The sequence below is a fragment of the Zosterops lateralis genome (genome assembly GCF_965231275.1).
Source record: "Zosterops lateralis genome assembly, chromosome: 15".
Lineage (NCBI taxonomy): Eukaryota > Metazoa > Chordata > Aves > Passeriformes > Zosteropidae > Zosterops > Zosterops lateralis.
In genome coordinates this window covers 1,371,139-1,395,606 of record NC_139775.1, presented here as the reverse complement: position 1 = coordinate 1,395,606, position 24,468 = coordinate 1,371,139, and the positions used below count along the sequence as shown (strand labels likewise).

Below are 24,468 nucleotides of genomic sequence, written 5' to 3'. Positions count from 1 at the left end.
CCAAAACTTGGGCAGTGCTCATGGCTGGCTCCCCAAACCCAGCAGCCAGCTGGAAATCAAGGATGGCCATATGGGAAAAGACCTGGGTTGGCTGAGGTCTGGCAGAGAAATGAGGAAAAAGCCCTAAAAATGTGAAGGAAAGGAGGGTTCAGTGCCAGGGCTGTGTGCTGAGGTGTAAGGTGTGGGTGGTGGATAAAGGAGATGAGTCAAAGAACAATCTTTGTCCAGAACAGCTGATCTGATTACGTGGAGTTTTGACCTGGTGGGAACAACTCCTTGTCCTCACCACTGAATTCTCTCTGGAGAGGCGTTTTCCTGGCAGAACCTTCACGGGAAGGGGTGTGCAGCCTACCCAGAAGCTCTGCTGTTAATTTTTAACACTAAAACCCTGGGGAAATTCCAGAGGACTGGAGGGTGGCCAGTGGGAGTCAATTTAATATTTAAAGGGGATAAAAGGGCTGATCCTGGGAATTATAGGCCAGGTGAGGCTGATCACTGTCCCTGCACAAATTATGGGCTGGGTAATTGAGGATACTGTCAGCCAAAAATTAGAAGCTAAAAATATAATTAAGGTCGTTAGCTTGGTTTCATGGATGGCAGCTCCTGTCAAGTGAGTCGGCTTTGGTTTTTGGCATGACTCTGGGCTGGCTGATAAAGCTAATTGTGCTGCTGCATTATAATGGGTTTCTCCAAAGTATTTAATTTAGGACCATGTGACATTTTCATTTGTAGAACTCGCATTATATGGAGTCAGCAGAGCAGAATCCCACGGCTGTGCTGGCAGCTGCGGGGCGGTGGCCAAGGGGGCCAGTGATGGAGGAGGCTGAGAGCACTGGGTTTTGCACAGGGTGATGTTTTTAGCAGGGATGCTGAGGTTGGAGGGGGTTGGCAAGGCAGGCAGCCTTGCACGGGGATCCCCTCTGCCCTGCCAGGCAGCCAAAAGGTGGGGACACACAGGTGGGAACAAAAGATACGGATTTTCCTGCTAAAGCACAGCAAGGTCTGATGGCAGCAGAAGCCACTGATAACCCAGCTGGGAGTGTAATTAATCAATTTTAGGAGAGAGGTACGAACTCATGGACATTTGGCATCTCTGGACAAGACGAAAGTTCTGTTTGGTGGGACAGGATTTACTGTTGCTTCTGCATGTATGTGCAGCTTGCTCTGCACCATCCTCATGGGCTTGTCTATGCCCACGGAAGCTTCATCGTCCCCTCTGGGCTGCATCAGCTGCAGCTGAGCGCTGTGGATTTCCTCCAGTGAATAACCTGCGTCCTTTTCTTTTTCCCAGTGGGACAAATGGGATTGGATGGGGCTTGGAGCAACGTGGTCTAGTGGAAGGTGTCCCTGCACATGGCAGGGGATTGAACAAGATGATCTTTAAGGTCTCTTGCAACTTAAACCACTCTGATTCTGTGACATTGGGCACAGAGCAGCCCATGGGCCTTTCTCTCCATTCAGGAAAGTGTTTTTCACCCCATATGGATTTTTACCCTGTGAGTCTCACCCCTATAAGACACATGGTGGCATCAGGGGCATCCCAGCCTCCTTTGGTCAGTGTTTCCCCTGCCAGATATTCCCCAGGCAGGGCTGTGGGGGGCTCTGGATCAGCCAGGGGCTGCATCCAGCATCCCACACTGGGACTCCACTCGGAGCAGGGCAGGAGGAGGGGAGCCCTGTCAGGCGCCGCTCAGTCCAAGCCCGGATCCAGTGTGGATCCAGGAGCCAGCTCCAAGCCGTGACTCCTGGCCTCTCCCCCGGGCATCCATCTGTCTGGCTCCACGGTAATGACGGCGAGTTGGCGGCACAGAGGCATTAAATGACTTGCCCAAGGTCTCGTGGGGAGCGATGGCCACCCGGGAGGAGCACCCGGCTGTCCTGCTCCTGCCCGGCCCTGCAGAAAAATGTGCCACACCAGAGCCGGCAAAACACGGCGCAGCCACACGGACCGTGCCCCCAAAGCGGTGATACCCTGGCGAAGCAGAGCCGATGGATGGTGCTGGCGGGATCTCCACACCATGGCAGGAGCAGGTGCTGCTCTCCTCTCCCCGGTGGGGTTTGGTGCTGCCGAACTCTTCCCCGGAGCTGGAGGGTTTTGCCGGTGCCCCCCCCCCGGCTGGGGCAGGCACAGCCCGAGCCGGTGACTAACACCTCCTGGTTGTTTACCTGGCGCTGGGGCTTCTTTTTGGAAGGCTGACTCACCACAGCACCTTCCCCCTCTGCTACCGCAGCTCTCTGACAAAAAACTTTCCATTTTCCCATTGTTTTAATTGCCCTAATTTGAGAAAACTCCTCCAGAAAAAAAACTGGCTTTGGGTCGAAGAGGCAGGGCAGCCCCACCTGGGCATTCCCAACGGGCAGGTGATAGGCTGGGACGCCCCCCCAGCCCCATGGCACATGTTGGGGACCTCGGTGCCATGGCTGTGCCAGGATTTGGGGCTCGCAGGGGATGTCCCGGGCACCGAGTTTCCAGCAGGCACCGAACGCGGCACACGGGCGAGCGCCGGCTCCGCGCGGCTGAATGCGGCCCGACAGGTTTGTGGAGAAGCCCGTCCCGTTCAGCTGGATTTTTGGAGAGGCTGGAGCCAGCCCCGGCAGCAGCCGCTTCCCGCGAGGTGCTGCCGGCTCCGGCAGAGCCGTGCGCGGCGCCAGGTCACGGCCCCGAGCCCGCGGGGCAGGCACAGCCCGCGGACGGGACACGCAGCGCCTGCTCCCTGCTCTGGGCCAGCACTGCGCCCTTTTTTTGGGGAATGGTGCCCCATGGAAATAGGGAAAGACCAGCCCATTCCTTTCTGGAGGGTTCTTCCTGCAGTGTGTGGGGTTTATGCCCTGAGGAGGTGGAAAGGGCTGGGGACCTTGAGGACAACACATGGAGGTGTCCATGGAGCTGCAGAGGGGCTTTTTGATGGAAAAAAAAAAAAAAATCCTGGGGATCTGTAAGAGCTGTGGGATACAGGGCACACCAGGTCCTCATCAGCAAGCAATGTGGCAGGGAGTAATCCAGCATCGGGGCTGGAAGCAGGGAAGGGGGAAAGGGGAATCAGGGAAGGACAAGAGCTGGTTGAGAAAATCATCGACCCTTCTCCAAGGAGCAGCATTTCCTCAGTCATGTGCCAGGTGAACCCTGGACTTACAGCAAGGGCGGCACACTCTGTACATTCCACAGGGGAAAATCCTCTCATCCTGGGGTAGGGTGGTGCTGTTTTTATAACACTAGGATCAAGGAAAAGGTGAAAATCCACCTAAAACGGTGACATGTGGGAGCCTGGTGGCCACCCTCAACCTGGGATCAGCCTTGGGCTGGGTGGGGATGCACTGGGGTCACTGGTGCTCTGCTGTCCCATCCCAACCCATGCCACACCGTGTGTGCTGCAAGTGGCCCTGGCAGGATGGAGAGAGATGATTAAAGCTGCCTTTGATGAAGCAAAAATTAATAAACAAGCAGGCAATTGTGCTGGGCTTTATTTACTGAGGATGACAATGAGGAGCCGGCGCGGCGAGGCCGCCGAGGCCGGGTCCCACATCAAACGGCGGGACAGCGCCGGGCGCGAGGAGACCACGCCACTGCCTCTTCTCCAACGGGTTTTTCCTGGTCCCAAAAATCCAGGAAGATCCATGTGTTCTGTTCCTCATAGCAGGGCCCCATCCCACGCCAGCAGGAAATACTGGGATGAGCAGGAGATGTTCTGTGCCGTGGTGATGTCTGTAGGATGTTCCAGTCTTGGGTGCATTTTGGAGGTGCCACTTGGCACCTTTGTCCTGGCCCCCTGGCCCAGGGTCAGCATTCCCACCTCTTTCCCGACCCAGTGATGCTCTACAGGCACTGAGATCCCTTCCCTGGTGCTTCTGTGCAGAACCCAGGGGCAGAGCTGGGAGGCCAAAGCTGTGGCCTCACACCAGGTCCTTATCAGCCGGTCAGGAATATTTACCTGCCGGTTTCCACCGGATAAAAATTCACTGGACAAACAGGAGCTCCCAGCTGGCCCCAGGGCGGTGGCACAGCGGGGACGTGGCTGAGGTGGGACATGCACCCTGTCCCTGCTTCATCCCTGGTCTGTCCCCCGTGCTGCAGGTCACCAGGTGCCACAGGAGCATGAGGGACATTGTCCCCCAAAATCTAAGTGTCCAAGGGTTGGTGACTCCTCTGCCCCTCGTGTCCAAGGCTGGGGACAGAGTCATGGATTGTTGCCCCATATCTCTGTGTGTCCCACAGCTGGGGTGGGCTGTGTGTGGGCTGGATGGGGACGTCATTGTGCTCTACGGGGGGCCAAGGGTGGGGGGCATCAGACAATTGCTCCTACAGGGGACTGGGCTGAGCTGAGCTGGTCTGGGACAAACTGAGCTGAGCAAAGCCCAGCTGAGCTGAGCTGAGTTGAGCTGAGCCCTGCTGAGATGGGCTGAAGAGAGCTGAGCTGGGACCACCAGAGCCAAACCAAACTGTGTCAGGCTATGCCGAGCCGAGCTCATCTGTGCCAGGCTGAGCTAAGTCAGGTTGAACTGATTTGGGCTGAAGGAAGCTGGGCTGGGCTGAGCAGAGCCGTGCTGAGCCAAGACACACCAAGTTGTGGTGGGCTGAGCTGAGACAATCTGTACAAGGCTGAGCCGAGCCGAGCTGGGGCGATACGATTCGGACCAAGCTGGGCTGAGCCAAACCGGGCCGAACGGGGCCGAACCGGGCCGAACAGAGCCGAACGGAGCCGAACGGAACCGAACGGAGCCGAACGGAACCGAACGGAGCCGAACGGAACCGAATGGAGCCGAGGCAACCGGGCCGAACGGAGCCGAGCCGAGCCGAACGGAGCCGAGCCGAACGCGGCCCATCCCGCCCCAGCTGTCAGCGCACCGCCCCTCCCCCGCGGCCCGCGGCCCCACTGAGCCCGCCCCCTTTCTTGCTGACTATTGGCCAGCGCAGCCATCCGTTAGGAGCGAAGAGGCGTTCCCATTGGCGGGAGGGCACGTCGGTCAGCGCCGCGCCCCCGCCCCTTTTACGCCTGGCTCCGCGGCGCTGGAAACTTTGCGGGCGGCGCAGTCGGGAGCGGCTCCCGCAGCGCCCGCACGTCTGGCCCGCCCCGTGCCGGCCCCGGCCCTGCACCGCACCGACCCCCGCGCCGTCCCTCACCGTCCCGCCCGGCCCCGCACGGCGCGGGCAGCGCCGCCCCTTCGCGCTCCGCCGCCGCCCGGCCATGCGCGCCTGCTGAGCCGCAGCGGAGGCGGCCTCCCTGCGCTTCGCTCCCTCTTTTGATTTTTTTTCCCCCTGCTGTATTCGTTGGGGTTCCGTGTTGGTTTTTGCGTTGGCGTGACGCCCCCCGCGGGCGCGGGGCGGCGGCGATGGGCGCGGCGGCGGGCGGGCGCTCCGCGGGGCGCTGAGCGGGCGCTGAGCGGGCGCGGGCCGCGCCATGGCCGCCAAGGACAATCCCTGCAGGAAGTTCCAGGCCAACATCTTCAACAAGAGCAAGTGCCAGAACTGCTTCAAGCCCCGCGAGTCCCACCTGCTCAACGACGAGGATCTCAACCAGGTGGGATCTTGGCCCCGAACCCACTGTTTTCACCCCCAAAATCCGCTCCGGCGTCCCGCCCCCCTGCCCGCCCCTCGGGCGCTCTGGGTCTCCGTGCGGTGTCCGCTGGCCCCGTGGGTAGCCTGGGGTCCCACAGGTACCTTGGAGCCACTTGGGTAGTTTAGGGTCCCATGGGTGTCCCGATGGATAGCTCAGGGTCTGATGGATAGTATGAGGTCCCATGGACGTCCTGGGGTCCCACGGATAGAACAGGGTGCTATGTGTGCCTGCTGTCCCCATGGTTTGCACAGGATCCCATGGGAATCCCCGTGGGTCTCACTGGGTGCCTGCTGGGTGCACAGCTACTGTAGGATCAAGTCAGGGATGCTATAGGGTCTCGTGGATAGCACAGTGACCTACAGGTATCCCTATATTCCATGGGGTGTTGTGGAGCTCTAAGGGTGCTCGCTGGTCCCATAGGGTATCTAGGAGCCCCATGGGTTGTTCGCTGATCCTACAGATAGCCCAGGGACCCTCAGGTATCCATGAATTCTGTGGGGCATTCAGGAGCCCTGCTGGTGCACTCTGGTCCCATAAAGTGTCCAGGAGTCCCATGGGGCGCCTGCTGACCCCATGGGTGGTGCGTAGTCCTATGGGGTACCTGCTGACCCCGCTGATAGCACAGGAATCCACATGTATTTGTGGATCCCATGGGGTGTCCAGGAGCCCCCTGGTTGCCCTCTGGCGCCATAGGGTATCCAGTGATTCCAGCGGGTGCCTGCTGGTTCCATGCGTAGGCCATGGTTGCTTGGGGTTCTTGCTGACCCCACGGACAGCACAGGGACTCACAAGTATTTGCAAAGCCCCTGGGATGTCCAGGAGCCCTTTGGGTGCTCTCTGGTCTCATAGGGTGTCCAGAGATCCCGTGGGATGCCTGCTGACCCCACGGATTCCCCGGTGTCCGATGGAGCACTCTGTGTGCCCGCTGTCCCCTGAGGCCACGGCTCAGCCCGGTGCCCCCTCCCCTGGGACCTCACCCCCTGAGGCCCTTTGGGGCCCCGCGCCGGCACTTGGGGTGATCCCGTCCCTTCCCGGGGCGCACGGCAGCAGGTGGGGGGTGTCCTGGCAGCTCCATCAGGCCATCCAGAAAGTCCTGGGAAAAACTCGGTTGAAAACAAAACGTCGCCTCCTGGACGTGGCGGACATGACCCCCCTGCCCCACAACCCGCTGCTTTCCCGGGAGCCGTGCGGAGGGACCCCCGGGCCCTTTCCGGAGAGGGTTCAGCGCTGAGGGGCTGCGGGGCTGGGCCTTCCTCCTCTTCCTCACAGGCCTCACGCAGGCCCGAGGCCAGTGCTCCCATGGCAGGGGGTGTTTGGGGCATGGGGGAGCGTTTTTGGGGCGCGGGGGCCCGTCCGTGGTGTCGGGGTGAGGGGAGCGGGGCCGCCCTCCCTCCTCCCGCACCTTTCTGGGCCAAGGCTGCCATCCCCGCTGCCGATCCTATTATGGCAATGAGATCAGACATATTGCTGCGCTCGCTGGGGGGGCGGCGGAGGGGGGGGGGGGGGGCATCGTGAAATCTGAGGGCTAATATGGAAAAAATGTAACTGGAAAAAAATGCCGTGGTGTGTGCGGGAAAGGGGCGGGCGGCGCGGAGCGTCGCGGCCGTGCCCAGACAAAGAGCCGTCCCGGAGGGGGCTCGGGAAGAGCCCCCCGCTCCCGGCCGGCCCCTTCCCGCTGCCCGGGGATTGCGCTGCCTCCCGGCGCAAAGCGTATTGACTTTTGTTGGGGGGCTCGGAGCATCGCACGCAGCCCGCCGTAGCGCCTGCCTGCCGTGCCACGGGGGCCACCCACCTCTCTGGGGACCCAGGGACGTGTTTCGGGCAGCCCTTGGTTGGCTTTGTTCCCGCCGGGCTGGTGGGTGGCCCTGGGGGGCTGCCCCCGCGTCCGCTTCCCATGGGGTCGGGGTCAGCCCCGCGGCCGGATCCGGGCCCTGCGCGGGGGGCTCCGGTTGGGAAAACGGCGCAGTCCTGCTCGGCTTCTCCCTTGCAGCTGGGGTGAAGTAATCCCGCTTCCCAGATAAGATGGTGGCTGTGGGAGCGTGTGATGCACGCACGCACCTCCCGCCCTGCCCGCAGCTCCCCGTGCCCGGGAGCCCCCCGAGCCCGGCCACCCCGGCGCTTCCCCGCCACCCTGCCTGCCTCCCCTCCCTCCCGGTCTGTGCCCCGTTTCGCAGCCTGGCTGGATGTGGCGGTGTGCTCGCTCCAGAGCACACTCAGGAATAACGGTTCATTTAACAGCTCTGAATGTTTCTGCCTTTTAAACTCAAATATTTTAAGCCTAGGTTGGGTTGGAGGGTCCCACTCTGCAGCGTGGGGGCTTGGTGCCCTGCGTGTCCTGTTCACCCCATGGACAGGGACAGTGTTGGTGATTACCTAGAGCCAGGCTAGAAAAGTCTTTTGGAGTCATTTGACCTTTGTACTTGGCTTGGAGAAAAGGTGAAGGTACTTCACACTTACGCACTCGTGTCTGTTTTGGATTTTTATTAGATAAAAATACCTGTGTGGGTGTCAGGAGCTGCCCCTGCTGCTTCCTGAGGTGCTGCAGGGCGCTGGAGCCGCTTGGGGTAGAGACCCAGTGTGTGTTTGTAAAGAGTCACAAATATTTAGTAGTAGAAGTGGATTTCCGTCGTACTCGGGAACCGGCTTAGGAATGGGGCTGGGAGGGGGAAAATCCAGCCCCAAACATCAGGATTAATGAGCTGGAGCTCTCTAATAATAATCAGACTTAGCGCTTCCAACTTCAAAGGGCTGTGCGGACGCTAAGTCCCTAATCCCGGGAGCGCTGCGTTCACGAGTTGTTTTTGTGCGTGGCTGTGTTGTCGGACAGAGCTCAGAGTGATTTGGGGCAGCTACATGCTGTCTCACCACCTGTTGGAGATGTGACTGTCCCCTCCCTGGGCTGCAGGTGGGAGATGATGTGCCCTTGCCTCCCTCAATCTGCGTTTGACCTTCTGGGGTGCCCACACAGCATGGGAAAAACTGGGTCAGTCAGCACGGCTGTTCTCCCTTTGGGAAAAATCTGCTGCTGTGGGTTGTGTGCTGTCAGATCCCTTGATCCTGTGTGGTGGCAGGATCTGGCTACTGGCAGACACGGCTCTGTTCTGGCTGTGCCACCCACCTGTTGCCAGCTTGTCTTATGCTGCTCCTTTCCCATCCAGGGAGAAATTCCCTTTTTGTGGGAATTTCCACTTTCCTGGCGAGACATGCCCATACTGGCACTGTACAGTCCCTGTGTAACCACCTGCAAACCTCATATGGAACTCAGCTTTCCAGAACCTCCCCCGGGAAGAGGGTTGGTTCCCAGGGTCTCCCTCCTCTCTCCAAGAGAGTGCCAGCCTGTCCAGTGGGACCCTTTTCCCAAACATCCAGCCAGAGCTCCCGTGGGGGTTTCACTGTGGGCTCCCTGCTCTCCACCCTGGCTGCTCCGGGCCAATCCATGTCTGCACACACATGCCCTTGGTGTGTGAGATGAAGCCTCCAACAACATGGGACAGGCTGGGAATTAACCTAAAAATTTTGCCTGGCCTGAATTGGAAGAAGAGTAGAGTGTAAAGCAGTTGCTTTTAATTTTCTCCATGCATTTGCTCTCTTGGGGCATGGGGACTGGCACAGATAGAGGAATTTGAGGACATCTTTCCAGCTACCAGTGTCTTTTTTTCCCCTCATTTTTTTCTTTTTATTAGAGATCGTGGCATAGATGCCCAGAGACCACCCAGTTAGAAAATACAGTTTGTAGACTTTTCCCACTGCCTCTTGCCGTGACACCCCTGCCCAGTAGCAGCGGATGGTTATTTCCATCTCTTCTCCATTGGACATTATTGCTTTCCTACTGTTCTGGATGCTGAGCAGCTGGTGGCTAGCAGCCCTATGGCTGGAGTGTGTCAACTTTGGGTCACAGGCTTGGCTTTGCTCTGGGACATTGCATCCATGGGGCTGGGATACCCTGTGCTGCAGGGGTCTTGTCTTGGCTCCTTGCATTGTCCAAAGGGTGACAGGGTGAGGGATCATGTCCCGGCCACACTTTTCCCTCCAGCTCCGCTCCTTTTTGGGAGGGAAAGCCCCACTTTCCTGGAAAGCAGCCCCCACGCTTGCATTTCCTGCTCCCTGCTGCTTGTATCATGCTGCAAAAATCCGCCTCTACTTGACTGATTATTAGCACTGAACAGGGAGAGATTTCTCTGCAAATGTCAAATTTGCCTCTGTTGGTGGCTGTGGAGGGCAGGGACTTGTGGGGCACAGCCAAGGGGACTTGGAGGGCAGGGTCATGGTGGCTCTGCCCTTTGGGCAGTATCCCATCCTTGGACAGTGACATGCAGGCAGGGAGGGCAGCGTGTGCTCAGAAGCTGTGTTGGAGGCTGGTGTTAATTTGGGGTGCACTTGAACCTCCACCTGGCCCAAGGGAAGGGTTGTGGCAGCGCCTTTGGGTGCTGGAGAGCCATCCCCTTTGCACACTCACTCGCTGCTGGGTTTTTGCATGGCGCCGCACCTTATCTGCTGGCACCCGACAAAGTGATAAATCCCCTCTCCAGCACCGTGGAGAGATGTTACGGCTTCTCCCAGGCGCTGAGGAAGGCCAGTGGTGGGAAGTGGTTAGATACGCCTGCTCGCCACCAGGCACACTGGCTTCAGAGCTGCTCCAGGAGGAACTGGAATTGCAAAGTCCATTCTGTCCTGCTTCATTTTGCTGCTGCTTGACAAATTCCCTGTGCATGCCACAGCTGGCCTGGGCCAGCTCTTGCTCCAGCTGTCCCAGGCGATGGCAGTGCTCAGACCAAGCACAGCCCTGGGACCAGGGGTATTTGCAGAAGGAGGCCGGCTGTTTGCATGAAGGGTGAATTCAGCCTTTCCCCTTCCTGTTCCTCTGGTCAGTCAGTCGCTCCCACTGCCCACACAGCAATCTGTTTGGGCAGCTCTGTCCTTTGAGATTTGCTGATTCCTGTGTTGGTGCTAGTGGTGTGCCAGGAGGGTTGTGCCATGCAAAGTGCCCACCAGCTGGCAGTAGGGCTTGGTGCTCCTTGTGCCCCAGGTCCAGTCTGTCCAGTCTGGTTTGGCCTTGTGCTGCATGTGGAGATGTGTTGGTCGTGAAATCCTGGCCTGGGATTTGCAGCTCTGGCAGTGGCCGACTCATGCCTGCCTTGTGCAAATGTTTTTTGGTAGAAGAGCAGGATATGGATGGAGAGGGGACTCTCCCCATCATCCAGGGTGGCCTCCAGGAGCTGCCCAGGTCTCATCCTGGAAAAAGCACAGTTTGGGCTGAACCCAGGGGCAGTGAGAAGCCATTTGGATGAGGAGCTGGGGGATGGGAGAGTGTTTTTGCTTCAGGGATGGTTGTGGATGCTCAGAGGCAGCACTGCAGCCTCCGCACTGGGGTTTGGTGTCACCAGGTGACAGACAGCAGAGGGGAAATGTTGTACAGGCAGGGAAATGGATGTAAGCAGCTTAACTACTGAGGCTGGGTTTCATCCCGGCCCTTAGGATTGCTGTTGGAGCATGGGTTTGCACAGCAGTTTGCAGAGCCTCCCGACAGCCATGGTCATGGGTCTCTGGTGGGTCTCCATCTGCCATCCCACTGGGAGCACACAGAAGGTCAAGTGATGCCTGTCTTTCAGTTCCTAGAAGCCGTGCTGTGGGCAGGAACGCCTGCTTGAGTATCTTATCCCATTCCCTCCCTGAACACCGTGTCACCTTCCCCATTCCTGCTGAGTGACGGCTGCACCGACTCATCCATCAGCAATGTTCTCATGGCTCCAAGGTGTGCAAAACCGAGAGCAGAGCTGAGCTGAAACAGCCCAGATTTCCTATTTGTGGTGACTTTCTCCTTTACCTGTGCCAGAAACGGGTCCCTGCCTATGGGAATCCTGAGCTGAGTGAATCAGGAGACAATGCCCAGGCAATGATGACCTTACTGTCCCTCCTCTCTGGTTCTGGATGAGAGTTGTGACCCCGTTGTGTTCCCCTGAGTTGTGGGGAGTAGCAGGCACTGCTGTCAGAGAGGCTCCTTTGGTGAATATTGGGGCTGACCTATAAAGGTGATGGAACAAGTTCCACCATGGATTTACCCAAAGCCTGGGTCAGGTGTGGTACATCATTCTTTTGTGGGGCTGCTGGCAGCCCTGGCATCACTTCCCTGATGCACAAGGCTTCCTGCTCCCAGTGCTGGAGGCAGAGCCTAAAGCTCCAATGCAGGAATCCATTTTTCTTCCCCTTCCCGCTCAGTTGCCAAGCCTGAACAAAACAAGCCCTGCCTCCACCCGAGACAGGCTGATTACGTCTGCCGGCAGCCTAAACAGATTATCCCTCCCGCCACGCGCTCGGAGCCAGGAGTCTCTCCCGGCAGTGCATTTGGACTTCCCTCAGAATGTGTGGGGGTGGGTGGGCACTGCCTCGTGGGAGCATCCCAGCCCACCCGGGTGTCCAGCACCCCAGCAGGGATGGGGGTACTCTGCCGTGGGGTTGAGTCTGGAGCCTAAGAGAGGATGTGCATGTTGGTACAGCTCTCCTGTTCCACCTTTGTGCAATGAACTGCTGCTGCACTGTGGGGGCTGGCATGGTGTGGCTCTGCTGGGTCCGGCATGCCTGGCTGGTTTGTGTGGGGAGGGAAGAGCTGAAGGTACCACCAAAAACACAGGAGGTGTGAGAGCCTGTCTAACAGGTAGCTGGTTGGTGTCACAGCCCACCACCAGCCCAGTGACCTGGTGCTCAATGGGCTGCCATGCTCCTGTGACCCATCCTGCCCTATGGAAGCAGGTGCCCAGTGGCCCTAGGGGTGTGCAGGGGCTCCTGTATCACCCTGGGCTTTGGGAAGTGCTGAGTGGCTCTGCACGTCTTTCAAACCCAGTTCCCCATCTGCTAGGAATTGTGTTCCCAGTGCTGGTGGAGCTGGTTGGGGTGGTTTGTCCACGCCTGGGCAGCATCAGCACAGCAGCCTGACAGCTTTGTGTAAACCCAGCTGGGGCCGCTTCCTTCTCTGCTTCCTTCCACCCGCCGTGCTGCCAGCGCTGGGCTGGAGGCAGCGTCCTCCCCCTGGATCCACTGTAGCTCCATGGGCTGAGGGATGGAAGCAGTGGCTGGAGCAGCAACCTGAGAGGCAGATGAGGTACTGCAGGTGCCCCAGAGCCCAGCTCCAGTGTCGGACCAAAGGTGGGATGCGATACCTGGGCACTCCCAGAGGTGTGACAGGAAGCGGAGTGGTGACAGGGATGTTTCTGCCTGAGTCAGCCTGCAGCAGTCCCAGGGATCGGATGGAACTGGGCACTGCGGGGCTGCAAACCAGCCGCACCTCTCACATGATGGTGGGGTGAGTGTCACCCCACCCCAGCCCAGCTCCATTAGCAGCTGCTCTCCACTCTGCTTTCCCATGGCATTTTGTGGCTCACCCTCCAGCCAGGTTCCTCCTGGTTAAAAGCAAAGCCACCCACCCAGTGCCTGAGCACCCTGTGTGGCTTCTGCCTGTGGAGAAATTACTTGGAGCTGCCCTCTGGATATCACCACATCTGCTGGGAGGCAAACAGGGCCCTGCGTAGTCGAAGGCATCCTGGGGACCCTAGGGTGGTCTAACACCATCCCTGAATGTGAGATTGGACAAATCTCCTTGGAAGACGGAATTCTTTGCTCTGAGGTCTTGCTCAGTGCTAGTTATTGCATTTTCCTCCTCTTGAGGAGCTCTCCAGAGGAAGCTGAGCCAGTGCAAAAGACCTGTGATTCCAGCTCCATCCTGGTGCTCCAACACCCCCTTGGACCTGCCTCCCACATTGGATTTATTTTAAACCTTGCTTCACCACAGCTATTCCAATGCAGGTGTGATGAGCTTATTTCAGACACTTCATGTGCTAATTCATATCCTTTTCATTTAGGCTTGTACCTTTCTGGGCATTTGCTTGATTTTAGCAGGAGCTTGTTTAGGTTTGGCTTTAAAAAGCGCTGCTGCATGTTCGTTTGTTGATGGGTGGATCCAGGCTGCCCACGCTGCCTGGCTCTAATTCATACCTTTCAGCTATTTTGGTTTCAATATCTGGAATTGGATGCTTCTGCCAAAATAAGTGTAGCCCACTGGTGGTTTTTTATGATGCCGGTACAGAAATGACCGTGCTCTGTGTTAAGGGTGTGTATTTCAGGTGCTCGGTGTTTATTTACAGACAGTTTGAGCTAAAATTGGAATGGCTTAGGGCAAAATTATGTCTGCTGGGGTTGTGAGCCAGGCTGAGGTAGGGCAGGACTTCATGCCTGTAATACTGAGTTAAGGCTGCTTGCTGCTGGCCCTGGTAATGATGTCCCCTGTTGGATTCATGGTTACTTTGTCCCTGGTGTGGCATTGGGTCCTGCTTGCTGCTTGTCACACAGGCTGGATGCTGTAGGGTGCTTGGAGTGGCCGGGGTGGCTGCAGTGCTGTGGCTTGTGTCAGGGCGAGTTTTTGCTCATGAGGCTTTGCTCGGTTGAGCACTTGGTCTTGGTCAGGAGCTGTGCTGGGGCACAGAGAGGAAAACTGCAAGATGGAAGAACTGGGGGATGGAGGAGAGCTGAGCCCTGCATGCAGCTCAACTGTCCGGAGCATCACCAGGGTGCTGCCTTGGTGTAGTGGTGCTGAGTGCTGGGGACATCACTTGCTGATGTCACTGTCATCCGCTTGTTCCTGCATGGTGGAGACCACTCCTAAGATCTTCTCAAGCCCCAGATGTTCAGCACTCGCCCCAGGTTCTCCCACGGGAATCTGGGGACCCCGTTTCCTATCCCAGTGACCCATTGAAGGGTGTCTGATGGGTTGTCATTAGTCATTTGCAATTCTGCTTTTCCCCTGTAAAACACAAGAGAAATTTGGGATGTTTGGCTCTTCCCAGGCCACGCAGGTGGCCGTGGCCACATCTCATCACGGCCGGGAGCGTTGGGATGCCCTGCTCAGGAGTCCTCCCATGGCGTGGGCACGGATGAGTCATGGGCGGCTTTGGGTGGGGGCGTGGGGCGGGGTGTGCCGGGGGAGTGGCTGAGCCTGGCTCACCTGCGGGGCGTTGGCAGCGTGGGCTGCACAGAGACGGGCACGGAGCCGGGCATGGAGCGGTGCTGGGCAGCTGGAGGTGCCATGGAGACCATGGGGGAGCAGGGCACCAGCATCCAGGTGAGATGGGCAGCGGTGACAGGGGGCTCTGGGCTCTTGGCCAAACCCAGGGAGGGGTGTGGTGCACACAGATGCCCTTCTGTGCCCCCAGTGTGGTCGTGGGAACAAGGTGTAGGGGTGCTCTGGGCCCCCCTAAGTCCCCCAAATTGGATCCCAATCCCAGCACTTTGTTTTCATTGGTTTAAATCTCATTTAAAAGGGGAAGGAAGGAAGGTCTTCTCAAATCATGTTTTCCCAGCTGCTGGGAGAGCAACACCTCGAGCTGGTATGTCATATTGTGGAGAGGATACGAGATTTTGTTATTTCTTTTCACTTTATAAACAGCAAAAGGTCTCCTCCGGCGTGTTTCCAGTTTGCTTACTCCGTGCTTCATGCATTTGACAGTTTCTGGTGCATAGGCAGTTTCTTCTATTGTTTGCAGGGATTTTTCCAGAGGGGAATCTTTTTTTTTAACATTACAAAACCACAGAAACTGGCAGGAGGAATCTAGGGGAGGTACTGAATTGGAAACAGTTTTAAACTTTAAGGAACAGAAAAGAATGAAGGCAAAAAGATTAACTGAATCAGTTAGAGAAGAGCTGTGAGTGTGTGTCCTTGTGACTTTTTGGCTGGGCCAGAATAGACGTGCATGGATGTTCCATGGTGGAAAGCAGTGTTCCCAGACCCAGGGTCTCCTGGATCTGCTCTGGGTTTCTTCCCTCCTGGTCTGTCTTAGTATCTATGGAGCCGCCTTGCTGGTGTGGCAATGCCTTGCCATTCTTGCAGCAGGATTTGGCCCCAGCCTTTGCCAGGTGTTGGCTCATCATTTACAGCTTGACAAGGCAGCAGGAGCGGTGCCTGCAGGACTTTGCGTGGGAGGACGTGCCTGGTGCCCATCCCCATCCCACTGCTTGCCGTGGCATGGGTCAGCTTCACCCTGGCCACTTCTGTATCCAAGCCACTGGTGGAAAGAGCCTGGATATTTTTTTTCCACTGACATACGGCAGTGCTGCAAGGTTCTTTCCGAGTATTCTTTCCCTTTCTCTTCCCGGCTGGCTGAATGAGCTATTTTCCCTCCTCCTGGCTCTGACCTTCCTGTGTGCTCGGCCATGGGCCTCTGGATGCTGCTGGCAGGGGGAGCGGGCTGGCAGGGGCTGCCCCTGCAGGGAAGCAGGAGTTGGATGTGCACAGCACAGGAAGCAGCTGGGAACTGGAGAACCGCCAGCGCTGGGTAGTTTTTCCTCTCTTAATTAACAAACGGAAAACATCGAGCTCTCCTTTGGAGTGTGTTTTTGCTTTGGAGTAGAGGCATGCTGTCGGTGGGAATGGGCTCTGCTGCTCGGCTGTACCCGGGAGGTTGGTGCTCTGGGCACGGTGCCATGCAGGAGCAGCTGTGTTTGGAGTTTGTGGCTGGGGTTTTGCCTCCTCCCGAGTCCTTGTCTCAGTCCCGTTGGCACACTGTGTGTGTCACACCATGGGTTGCCATCACACACCACGTTCCCTGCGCTGGGAAGGCTGAGTTTGCCTGCGTGCAGGAGGCTGAGCTCATGCAGCTGCCTTCGTGCTGGGGCTGCTGCAGTTTCCCGTGGTCCCTGACCATCAATTCCCTGTGGTGCTGATCCATGGTGAGCCGTTTTCCGCTGTGCATGAGTGTTTCTCTGCTGTTTCTTTGCAGGCCAAACCCATTTATGGTGGCTGGCTGCTGCTAGCCCCGGAAGGAACGGACTTTGACAACCCCGTGCATCGCTCCCGGGTAAGTGAAGCTGAAACATCCCTTCCCCATGACGTTGGTGGGGGTGGCAGGAAGAGTAGCAAGGGCTGTCCCTGCCCTTGGGGGTGGCTGTGACCCTGGGAGTTCTGAAGGCACCTCCATGCACCCATCTCCTTGTGCAATCCAGGAAGCTGGGAGATGTTTCCGGCAGCAAGGCTGGAATGCCTTCTCTGGGACGCAAGGTCTCCCGTGCTGGGCAGCAGCCTGGGGCACTGCAGGTGCAGGTCAGGCTCAGACTGTGCAATTTTTTTGCTTGCTGCTTTTGCTTTTTGATGTTTTGATGCTGCTCTGGTTTGCCTGACACGTGTCATGCTGCCAGGAAGGAACTCCGGCCAGTGGGGTGTGGGCTGTGTTACTCTGAGCTGTGCTGTGACCATCAGAAAGGCTCCCAATTTCCTTTAGGGCTTGGAAACATCTACCTTATTTTCTGAAGCTCATCATGACTGTGCCCAGAGCTCTAGAAGGAGGCTTCATCTCATCCCCTGGTGTGGATATACATACCAGTGTCAGGCAGGTCTTGCAGCAAGGAAGGGGCTGAGTGGTGGTTCCCATTTGCTATAACCCTGCAGAGCTCTGAAGCCAAGTGCTGGCAGCAAGGGCCTACAGACAGAGCAGGAGACACTCAGCCCCTTCCCAAAGGGGTCTTCTCATGCCTGGCAGAAACAGCAGCATCCTGTGGGGTTGGAGCATCCCCCACTTTCCTGTCCTGGGGGGGTGTGAGGCTCAGAAGGATGTGGCCAGGCTGACGTCCTTTCACTGCTGGCTTGTGATGAGGACTTCCAGCCTGTCCCCAAGCTTGTCTTGCAGAAAGCTTACTGCTGAGGCTGCCAGGATGGGGCTGTCTTGTGTGTGGGAGGCATGGCAATGGTCCGTGAACCCTCTGTCATGCAGCCAAAATGCTCTTGGAGCTGTTTGTAATAAAAAAATTGCTCCCAAATGAGCAAGAATTGGGTTCCGAGTTCAGCCTGGGGTATATGGGTCATTACTTGGAGTCACAGCTTGTCAGAGACTTGATGGCCTCACATAAAGGGGATGTGAAACCCGGGTCTCCCCAGAACCCAGGCTGCCTGCTAAGCTGGGGCTTGTGAAGGTCCACAAGGTCCTCTGTAGTTCTGCTTGTCCCTGAGCACCCTGGACTTTGCCCGAAGGCTGAGAAAAGTGAGATAAGAATTGCTGCACTGGGGCTATGAATCCAGGACCTTTTTTATTTCAGCCTGCTCAACCAGTTTTTGCTCTTGGCTGAAAACAACCTGGCACACATTAAAAAAAAAAAAAAAAAGAAAAAAAAAAAAGGGCAGTTTTCCAGCCAAATCAGTTCTCCAATCTGATTTGCTGTGCATGAGCATGGTGCCAGAATTGCCTGGGCAGTGCCATGCCAGAAGTGCAGCTACCATCCAAATTGAGCTCATGTGCTGCTGGGGGACACCTGACAGGACATCCTGTCACCCTCCAGCACTGGATGCTGGAATAGATGATGCAGGATGAAGCTGAGGGCTCAAAGCATTTAGTTTGGAGATCTTTCTGGTGTCTCCAGTATTCATGACACAAGCCTGAGTCATGAGAGGTTTAGTTTGGATATTAGGAAAAGGTTCTTCCTTCAGAGGGTGGTTAGACACTGAACAGGCTTCCCAGGGAATGGTCGAGGACCCAAGGCTGCCAGAGCTCAAAGCAGTCAGCGTTGGGCAATGTGGGCTGGTGCACGCAGACCTTTGACAGAGCCCTGCCAGATGATGTGCATCTCCAGTGCTCCCAGGAAGGGCCAGGGACTGGTGGGCACTGGCATGATGCACCTCGATGTCTTCTCTTGCAGAAATGGCAGCGTCGGTTCTTCATCCTCTACGAGCACGGGCTGCTGCGCTATGCCCTCGACGAGATGGTGAGTGCTGCCTGGCTGTGTCCAGGCTCTGGGGATCAGCTGAGTTATCTGCTGCCCTTGGAGTGCTCTGCCAAGCTGGAGGAGAGTTGTGCTCGCTGGGTTTGACTCTCTGCCAGGCTGGATTTGTGTGGGAGCTCAGTGGACACTCTGCAGAGGATGGTGGGTGTTTCAGAGGCGTGCAGATCCCACCTGGCATGGGATTCATCAGTTGCTGACAGATCCCACACTGGCAGGAAGTGCTGGAGGGGGTCCCCAAGGTCATTCCCCCTCCTTTTTGCCCATTTTCCTGGTGCCAGCTGGGTTTTGGTTGTGGTGAATCACCTTGGCAGTGTCCGAGAAGGAGGCCCTGCCTAGCGATGCCCGTGGAAAGTAGGTCAGCTGGAACGCCTTCCCACTGCCCGCCCTGGAGCTGCAGCCTGTCACCAGCACTGTTCCCATTGGTGAAAGGGAATCAAAGGAAGGGAAACCCATCAGCTGTGAGCTGCAGAATGGGGCTGAAGAGCCCAGTAGGTCAATCCCAGGAGCACCCAGGACTGCTGATTTATCCTCCTGGCTACAGGAAGCCCACGGGAGGGTGCCCAAGGCTGAGCAGGCTGGCACAGTGGACACCCATATGCTGGGATCTGCATGGGCAGGAGGCTCAGGAAGCCAGCTGGAGAGAGCACACCTGTGGGACAGGGACACACGGGGACCTCTGTCTGTGGCAGGGAGGCTCCCTGCGAGGTCAGTGTGCCTTGGTCCTCCTCCAGTGCCTCCTGTGAGGGCACTGTGGAATGAGGAGGCACGGCAAGTGTGGCTCAGATTTCCTGCTGTGTTTGTTTGTATTTTTACTTGGGGTTGGTCCAAGTGTCCTAAATAATTTAGATGTCTTGGGTAGGAGCAGTGGAGGCTTTAATACATTTTCAGTGTCAGCAACCTGGCTCTGCATTGGGCTGGTGTTTCCTGTCTTACACTCACAGGAGAGCGCTTTGTGTCTGGGTGGAGTAGGGAGATTCCCTAGTCTGAGGTAGAGGTGCAGGAATGCTGGAAGACACAATCTGGAATATTTTTTTGCTGTTTTGCATCCTGAGGAGGTTGACCTGCCCCAGGTTCTGCAGTATCTGGGCAGAAGCAGACAGGCAGTGCCCCAGCCCTGTGCCACAGAGCACCCAAGGGACAGTAGGAACATCCTACAGGCACCTGTTGGGCTTTTTCCCCTTGAGAAGGGAGAAAATGGAAAGATAGAAACAGAAAGGGAAGATACACATGTGCAGCATGGGATGGTGTCCTAGGCAGTGTGAACCACAGTGCTGGCTCCTGGACTCACTACCCCATGGCCACTTGTGGTATGATGAATCCCAGGAGGGTCTGGCCTTGTCATAGCCATAGATAGCGGAGACTGTGATGGATCCTTCCTCCTCATTGGGGTTTGACACATGGTATTAAAATACCCTCCTGACCTTTCCATCCCTCCAGCTGTGCTGGCTCCTTGCCCTGTCCCCACCATGGACAGGTGAGGGTAATACGGGGTGCCAGCAGAGACACTGTTTTTTCCATGTGGAATCCCCTTTGCAGCCCACTCAGGGATGATCTCCCCCCAGTTGTGCCCCAGTTTCTGCGCAGGAGCTGGGTGGGGGTCCCGTGGGAGCCTTGGTGTGGAGCAGCCTCTGGAGCATGCAGGAGCTGGGCAGCAGCTGGCTGGAGACCTCCCAGGTAGTTTCAGGCTGGGATTGAATGGCTCTGCTTTACTCTTTCAGACATTAATTTTGTGGGTTTGGCAATTTTTGCTCTTCTTAAAAGTGGAATTGGAGGGAGGGGTGAGCTTAGGAGGGCAGTCCTGGGCTGGTGATGCTGATGGAGACATTCCTGTGCCTGGCCAGGGAAGATCTGCTCCTGGCTCCCAGCAGGTTGGAGAGCAGTGGGGTGTGGAGGGGCAGCTAAAAGCACAACCCCAGGTTGGGGAGACCACGGGGAGTCCCCAGAGATCTTGGTGCTGTGGTACTCAGAGGTGATGGGATAGGGCAGCACTGGGCACAGGGAGCCTTTTGCCATGGGATGGATAGAGTTTCATGTTGGATTGGAGCATTTTGGGCATGGAAGGTGGGACAAGCAGGCACAAGCTGTCCTGCTTATCTCGCTCTATCCTGAGACCTGCCATGGGATATCCCAGAGCTGATCCTGAGTCTGTCCTCCTGCTTGGCCACCTTCTTTCTGTGTGTCCATTGTTCCATCTGTCCTTGCTCAGTTCCAGTCTGAAAACAAAATGTGTTCTGCATCATGGCTGTGATGGGAAGAATTTGCACAGGCTGTGGACCTTCATCCCCTCAGACCAGTCTGAGCTGCCAGACTCCCTGGGGTCTCTCTCAGGCTGGGTGCAGTTGGTGGCACCCAGAACCAGCCTGGTGACTGGGAATGCCCAGCAGATCCCACCCCCTTCCCCTCTGCAGGGACTGTGCCAGCAGCTCTTCCCAGCTCTGCCGAGCCCTGGCTAAGCCGAGCCTGCTCAGACGTGCAGAAATTCCTGCCTCCCAACTGTGGGTGGATGTGGAGGTTGTCTGATCACTTGGGGATGCCTCCCCATGCTGAACATCCATGATTGCACCCTGATGGTGGCTTGCTCCTGCTGTTTGATAAACCTTCGTGCTGGGACTGCCGATGACAGGGGCTGATGCTTCTCTGCAGCAGCTGGGGGGATGACAAAACCACTCTTATTGAGGGAAAGTAGGAAAGAACAGGCTTGGGATTGAGCTGCCGTGTTGTGAGCGTCCAAGGACAAGTTTCAGTTCTCCTGGTAAAACACCCTGTGCTCTCCAGTGAAACCACTGCCGTGGAAGAGCAGCCTGGCTCTGCAGTGCTGGGGTGGTCTGGGAGGTTTTGGCTGGGATATGGGAGCTGCCACAAGAATAGTGCCGGGCTCAGGGGCCAGAGCCAGCGAGTGGCAAGTGCAGAGCTTTTGCCTCCTTTGTTTTGATTGCTGCGATCTATAATTAGCGGCCAAGGTCTCTATAAATAGAGCCTGTGTGCGTGGGAATGGAAAGGCAGGAGGGGGTTTGGAGGGATGGAGAGCTCTGCCGTGTCCCTGCCTGGGCCTGCAGGTGGGCCAGTGGCCTCAAGCACTGCCTGGAGATGGATCCAGCCCTGTGTCTGGGGCAGGTCAGAGGAATGGGTCTGGATCTCCAGGCCAGCTTCTTAATGAGTCACTGCACATCCAGGGCCAGGCCTTGTCTCTGTGCCTCAGTCTACCCCTGTGCCACTTCTCTTGAGCTAAGATTTATACTAGTTTGGCATTTTGCATCCTCCCTGGGGGTATTCTCATGTCACATCAGGCTTCATTTTCGTAGCTGAGACTATTAATTTAGAGGTTTTTGCTTTGTGCATATGCTGGTTTGAAAATAGGGCAAAATTCAGGCTTGTCTGGGAGCATCTCAAACTTGCTGGTGCTGTGAATGAGAGCCAAGATGAGAGCATCTTCTGGATGGGCTCTTCTAGTTTCTCTGCAGGGGTTCAGGAGGAGCATCCCTGGGCATAACGTACCCATTTCACAACAAACTGACCTCAGTCTATGTCTGGCACTTCCCAGCTTGATGCAATGTGTGAGCCCTGTCTCTACTCTGCCCTTTACTTGCTGGAGTCAAATTGCTTTGTGAAATTGGGAAGCGATCTGGGGGGATGCTTGAACCAGTAGTTGGCCACCTCAATACCAGTTTGCTGGGGTTGGATGATTGTGTCCTCCATGGTGGTGTTGCAGACCCTTGCCAAGCTCACAGCAAGGGTGGTCCTGCTCCTAAATCAGGAACTCGGATGGATCTTAATGTCATTAACCTCAGTACAATGGAGCAGGCATCCCTGCTCCAGCCTGTGATGGCAGGGAGGGAGGTCAGGAGGGAGCCAGGAGCTGATGGGACTGGAGCGGGATAAAGCGAGGCCAGCCTGGCATCTGGGAATGGTTAGGGGAGCAGTGGGACCCCTGGGCTGAGTGTATAAATAGGAGAAGAGAGGCCAGCTCAGAGGTGGGAGGTCTGGCACTACACAGCAGGGCTATGGGGTCACATCTGGAGACCTGCTCGGCCCCAGGCCCCATTCCTGACCACAGAAACCTAAGGAACTGATAAATGGGTAAAAAAGGAGAATGGTGTAAGCATTGGTGGCAGCTGGAGGGGGATCAGAGGAAGGGATACATGCTTTCTGATGTTGTGATCCACAGACCTGTGTAATTATTGTTTCCTAATTCACCTCCTCCAAAAACCTCTTTATTTGGAGGAAAGGGGCATTTTAAAATGTCACTGTCAGCAGAGCTGCGCCACGTTAATTTTCATTGTAGTTACCTCCTTTGTCATCTGTATAGTTTTAAGAAGCCAAGAACCCGTGTGTGTGTTTTTTTCCTCCCTTTTAGATCAAAGCAGTTTACTTCAGTTTTGGCACAGAATTGAAATTCATTGGCAGGGATTAAAAACGAACCTTAAACATCCTGGCCTCTCTGTCCTTACTTTTTCCACACGTTTTGCCACTAAAGTGTTTCCAAACTCTCCCTGCCCCCTCCTCTGTGGGAGCACCAAGCTTTACAAACCTCATTCTTCTCATCCTCAGTGGTTTCCCCCCATGGACACAATTTTGCCAGTGCCTCTGTTTGCCGGATCAAGACTTTCAGTTTCTGTTTAGCATAAAAAGCTTTGGCTTGAATCAAAGCATGTTTGAAATTTGAAATAAGCAGAGACAGGAAAGCTGAGTGGGAGTGACTGTGTGAGGCTCAGACAGTGACAGGGACCCCCATCCCAGTTTTTCTCCAAGATTGGATGTAGTCAAGTCAGGGTGGACAGTGATCTGTGAAGAGGTTCTATGTGGGATGTTTGGTGTATATCTTATAAATGATGCAGTAGCAATAAGGAAATGATGGGAAATTTGGGAAGCAGAGATCCTTTCTCCTTCAGGGAAGCTGGGAAGGAAAGGGATGCCTGAAATCAGGGTGCAAGGGAGAGGGTACAAAGTACATCCTTCAGACTGCTCTAGAGGAGATGCAGAGACAGCACAAGTGCTGGTGACTCTGGACAGAGCTCAGAGATCTTTGATGAATTTGTTGTGTTTAAATTTCAATACTGATTTTGGGGGAAAAAAATCCATAAACCTACAGGGAGCCCTGGGAACTCATTCCCCAGGACATTGCTGAAGCCAGGACCAAGCAGCCTTGAAGGGGGTGAGAGGAGGATACACAGATCTTCATTTGTGGTTTTATATAAATGTCTATCTTAATGCTGATGCAAGTGTCATTACTGGGAGAGGGGATCCCATAAGGGTGACTTTGGGGTGTTCATGTCTTCCCATTTCTCTCTGCTCCAAGTGTCTGGCCCCAGTTGCTGCAGGAGGTGGGTCCTGCTGTCAGGACACCTGTGGGCTCCTCCAGGAATGATTCTCTACATTTGCTGAACCCTCTTCTGTTTTATGTCTTTTAATTTGGCTTATTGTGTTTGGGAAGGTAAAACTGCTGAGCTGCAGAAGGAGAATTTGGGAAGGGGCTGAGGGAACAGGAAGGTCTCCTCCAGGCATGGCTCCATCACGAGTCCTGGCAACTGACAATGGCCAGAGACCATCCCTGGGGCCCTAAAAGTGCCTGGGCTTATTGTGAGCTTTGGAGAGCACTGCTGTTCACATCCAAACCCTCCAAGAAGGACATTTTGTGGCTGCAGGACCCTCCTGGTGTGAAACAGTCTGTGGTGGGAGGTTTGGGAGTTAACAGGCAGAAAGAGGATGAAAGTGGAGTTGAAAGCTCGATGCAGCCAGCAACCTCCTAACACAAGCTGCTTTGATGACATGGCCCAGGTGTTTCCTTCCTGGAAACAACACAGCTCCTATTGTCTTCTGCAGGGCGAGCCACAAAGCTGGAATTGCTCTTAGCCTGAGCAGTGAGGACAGGTTCAAGTGGCTCCATCCTTCTGCTTTTCCCCCACTCCTTGTCCCTCGGGATCTAGCAAAGATGTTTCTGTAGAAGACGTGTGCCAGAGCAGTGAGGGAAGTGAGCTGGAGTTTTGATTGCATTTATCTTGTTTGTGGGGGGCAGAGTGAAAGGGGCACTTGTAGCAGCTGGAGTTCCTTTGTGACCCCTTGACCTGTGGCTTTCAGCCTGGCTGTAGGCTCTTGGTGAAGGGAAAATTGTATCTACTCTGAAAGGTTAAGGTGGAAATCAAGCTCTGATGGCATTTAGGAG

General features: G+C 56.0%; 1 protein-coding gene across 2 annotated transcripts in view; it reads left to right on the top strand.

The window, feature by feature from the left end:
• Window positions 1-5,177: 5,177 nt before the first annotated feature.
• MPRIP (myosin phosphatase Rho interacting protein) overlaps window positions 5,178-24,468 on the top strand; it is a 77,421-nt gene continuing 58,130 nt past the window's right edge. Inside the window, exons 1-3 of one of the 2 annotated variants that reach the window (XM_083872902.1) lie at window positions 5,178-5,516; window positions 16,319-16,396; window positions 18,225-18,290. In XM_083872902.1, coding sequence (XP_083729028.1) covers window positions 5,397-5,516; window positions 16,319-16,396; window positions 18,225-18,290 — 264 coding nt within the window. In that variant the 5' untranslated portion in view covers window positions 5,178-5,396. The remainder of the gene's footprint in view (window positions 5,517-16,318; window positions 16,397-18,224; window positions 18,291-24,468) is intronic. The other variant, XM_083872901.1, reaches the window with a different exon arrangement.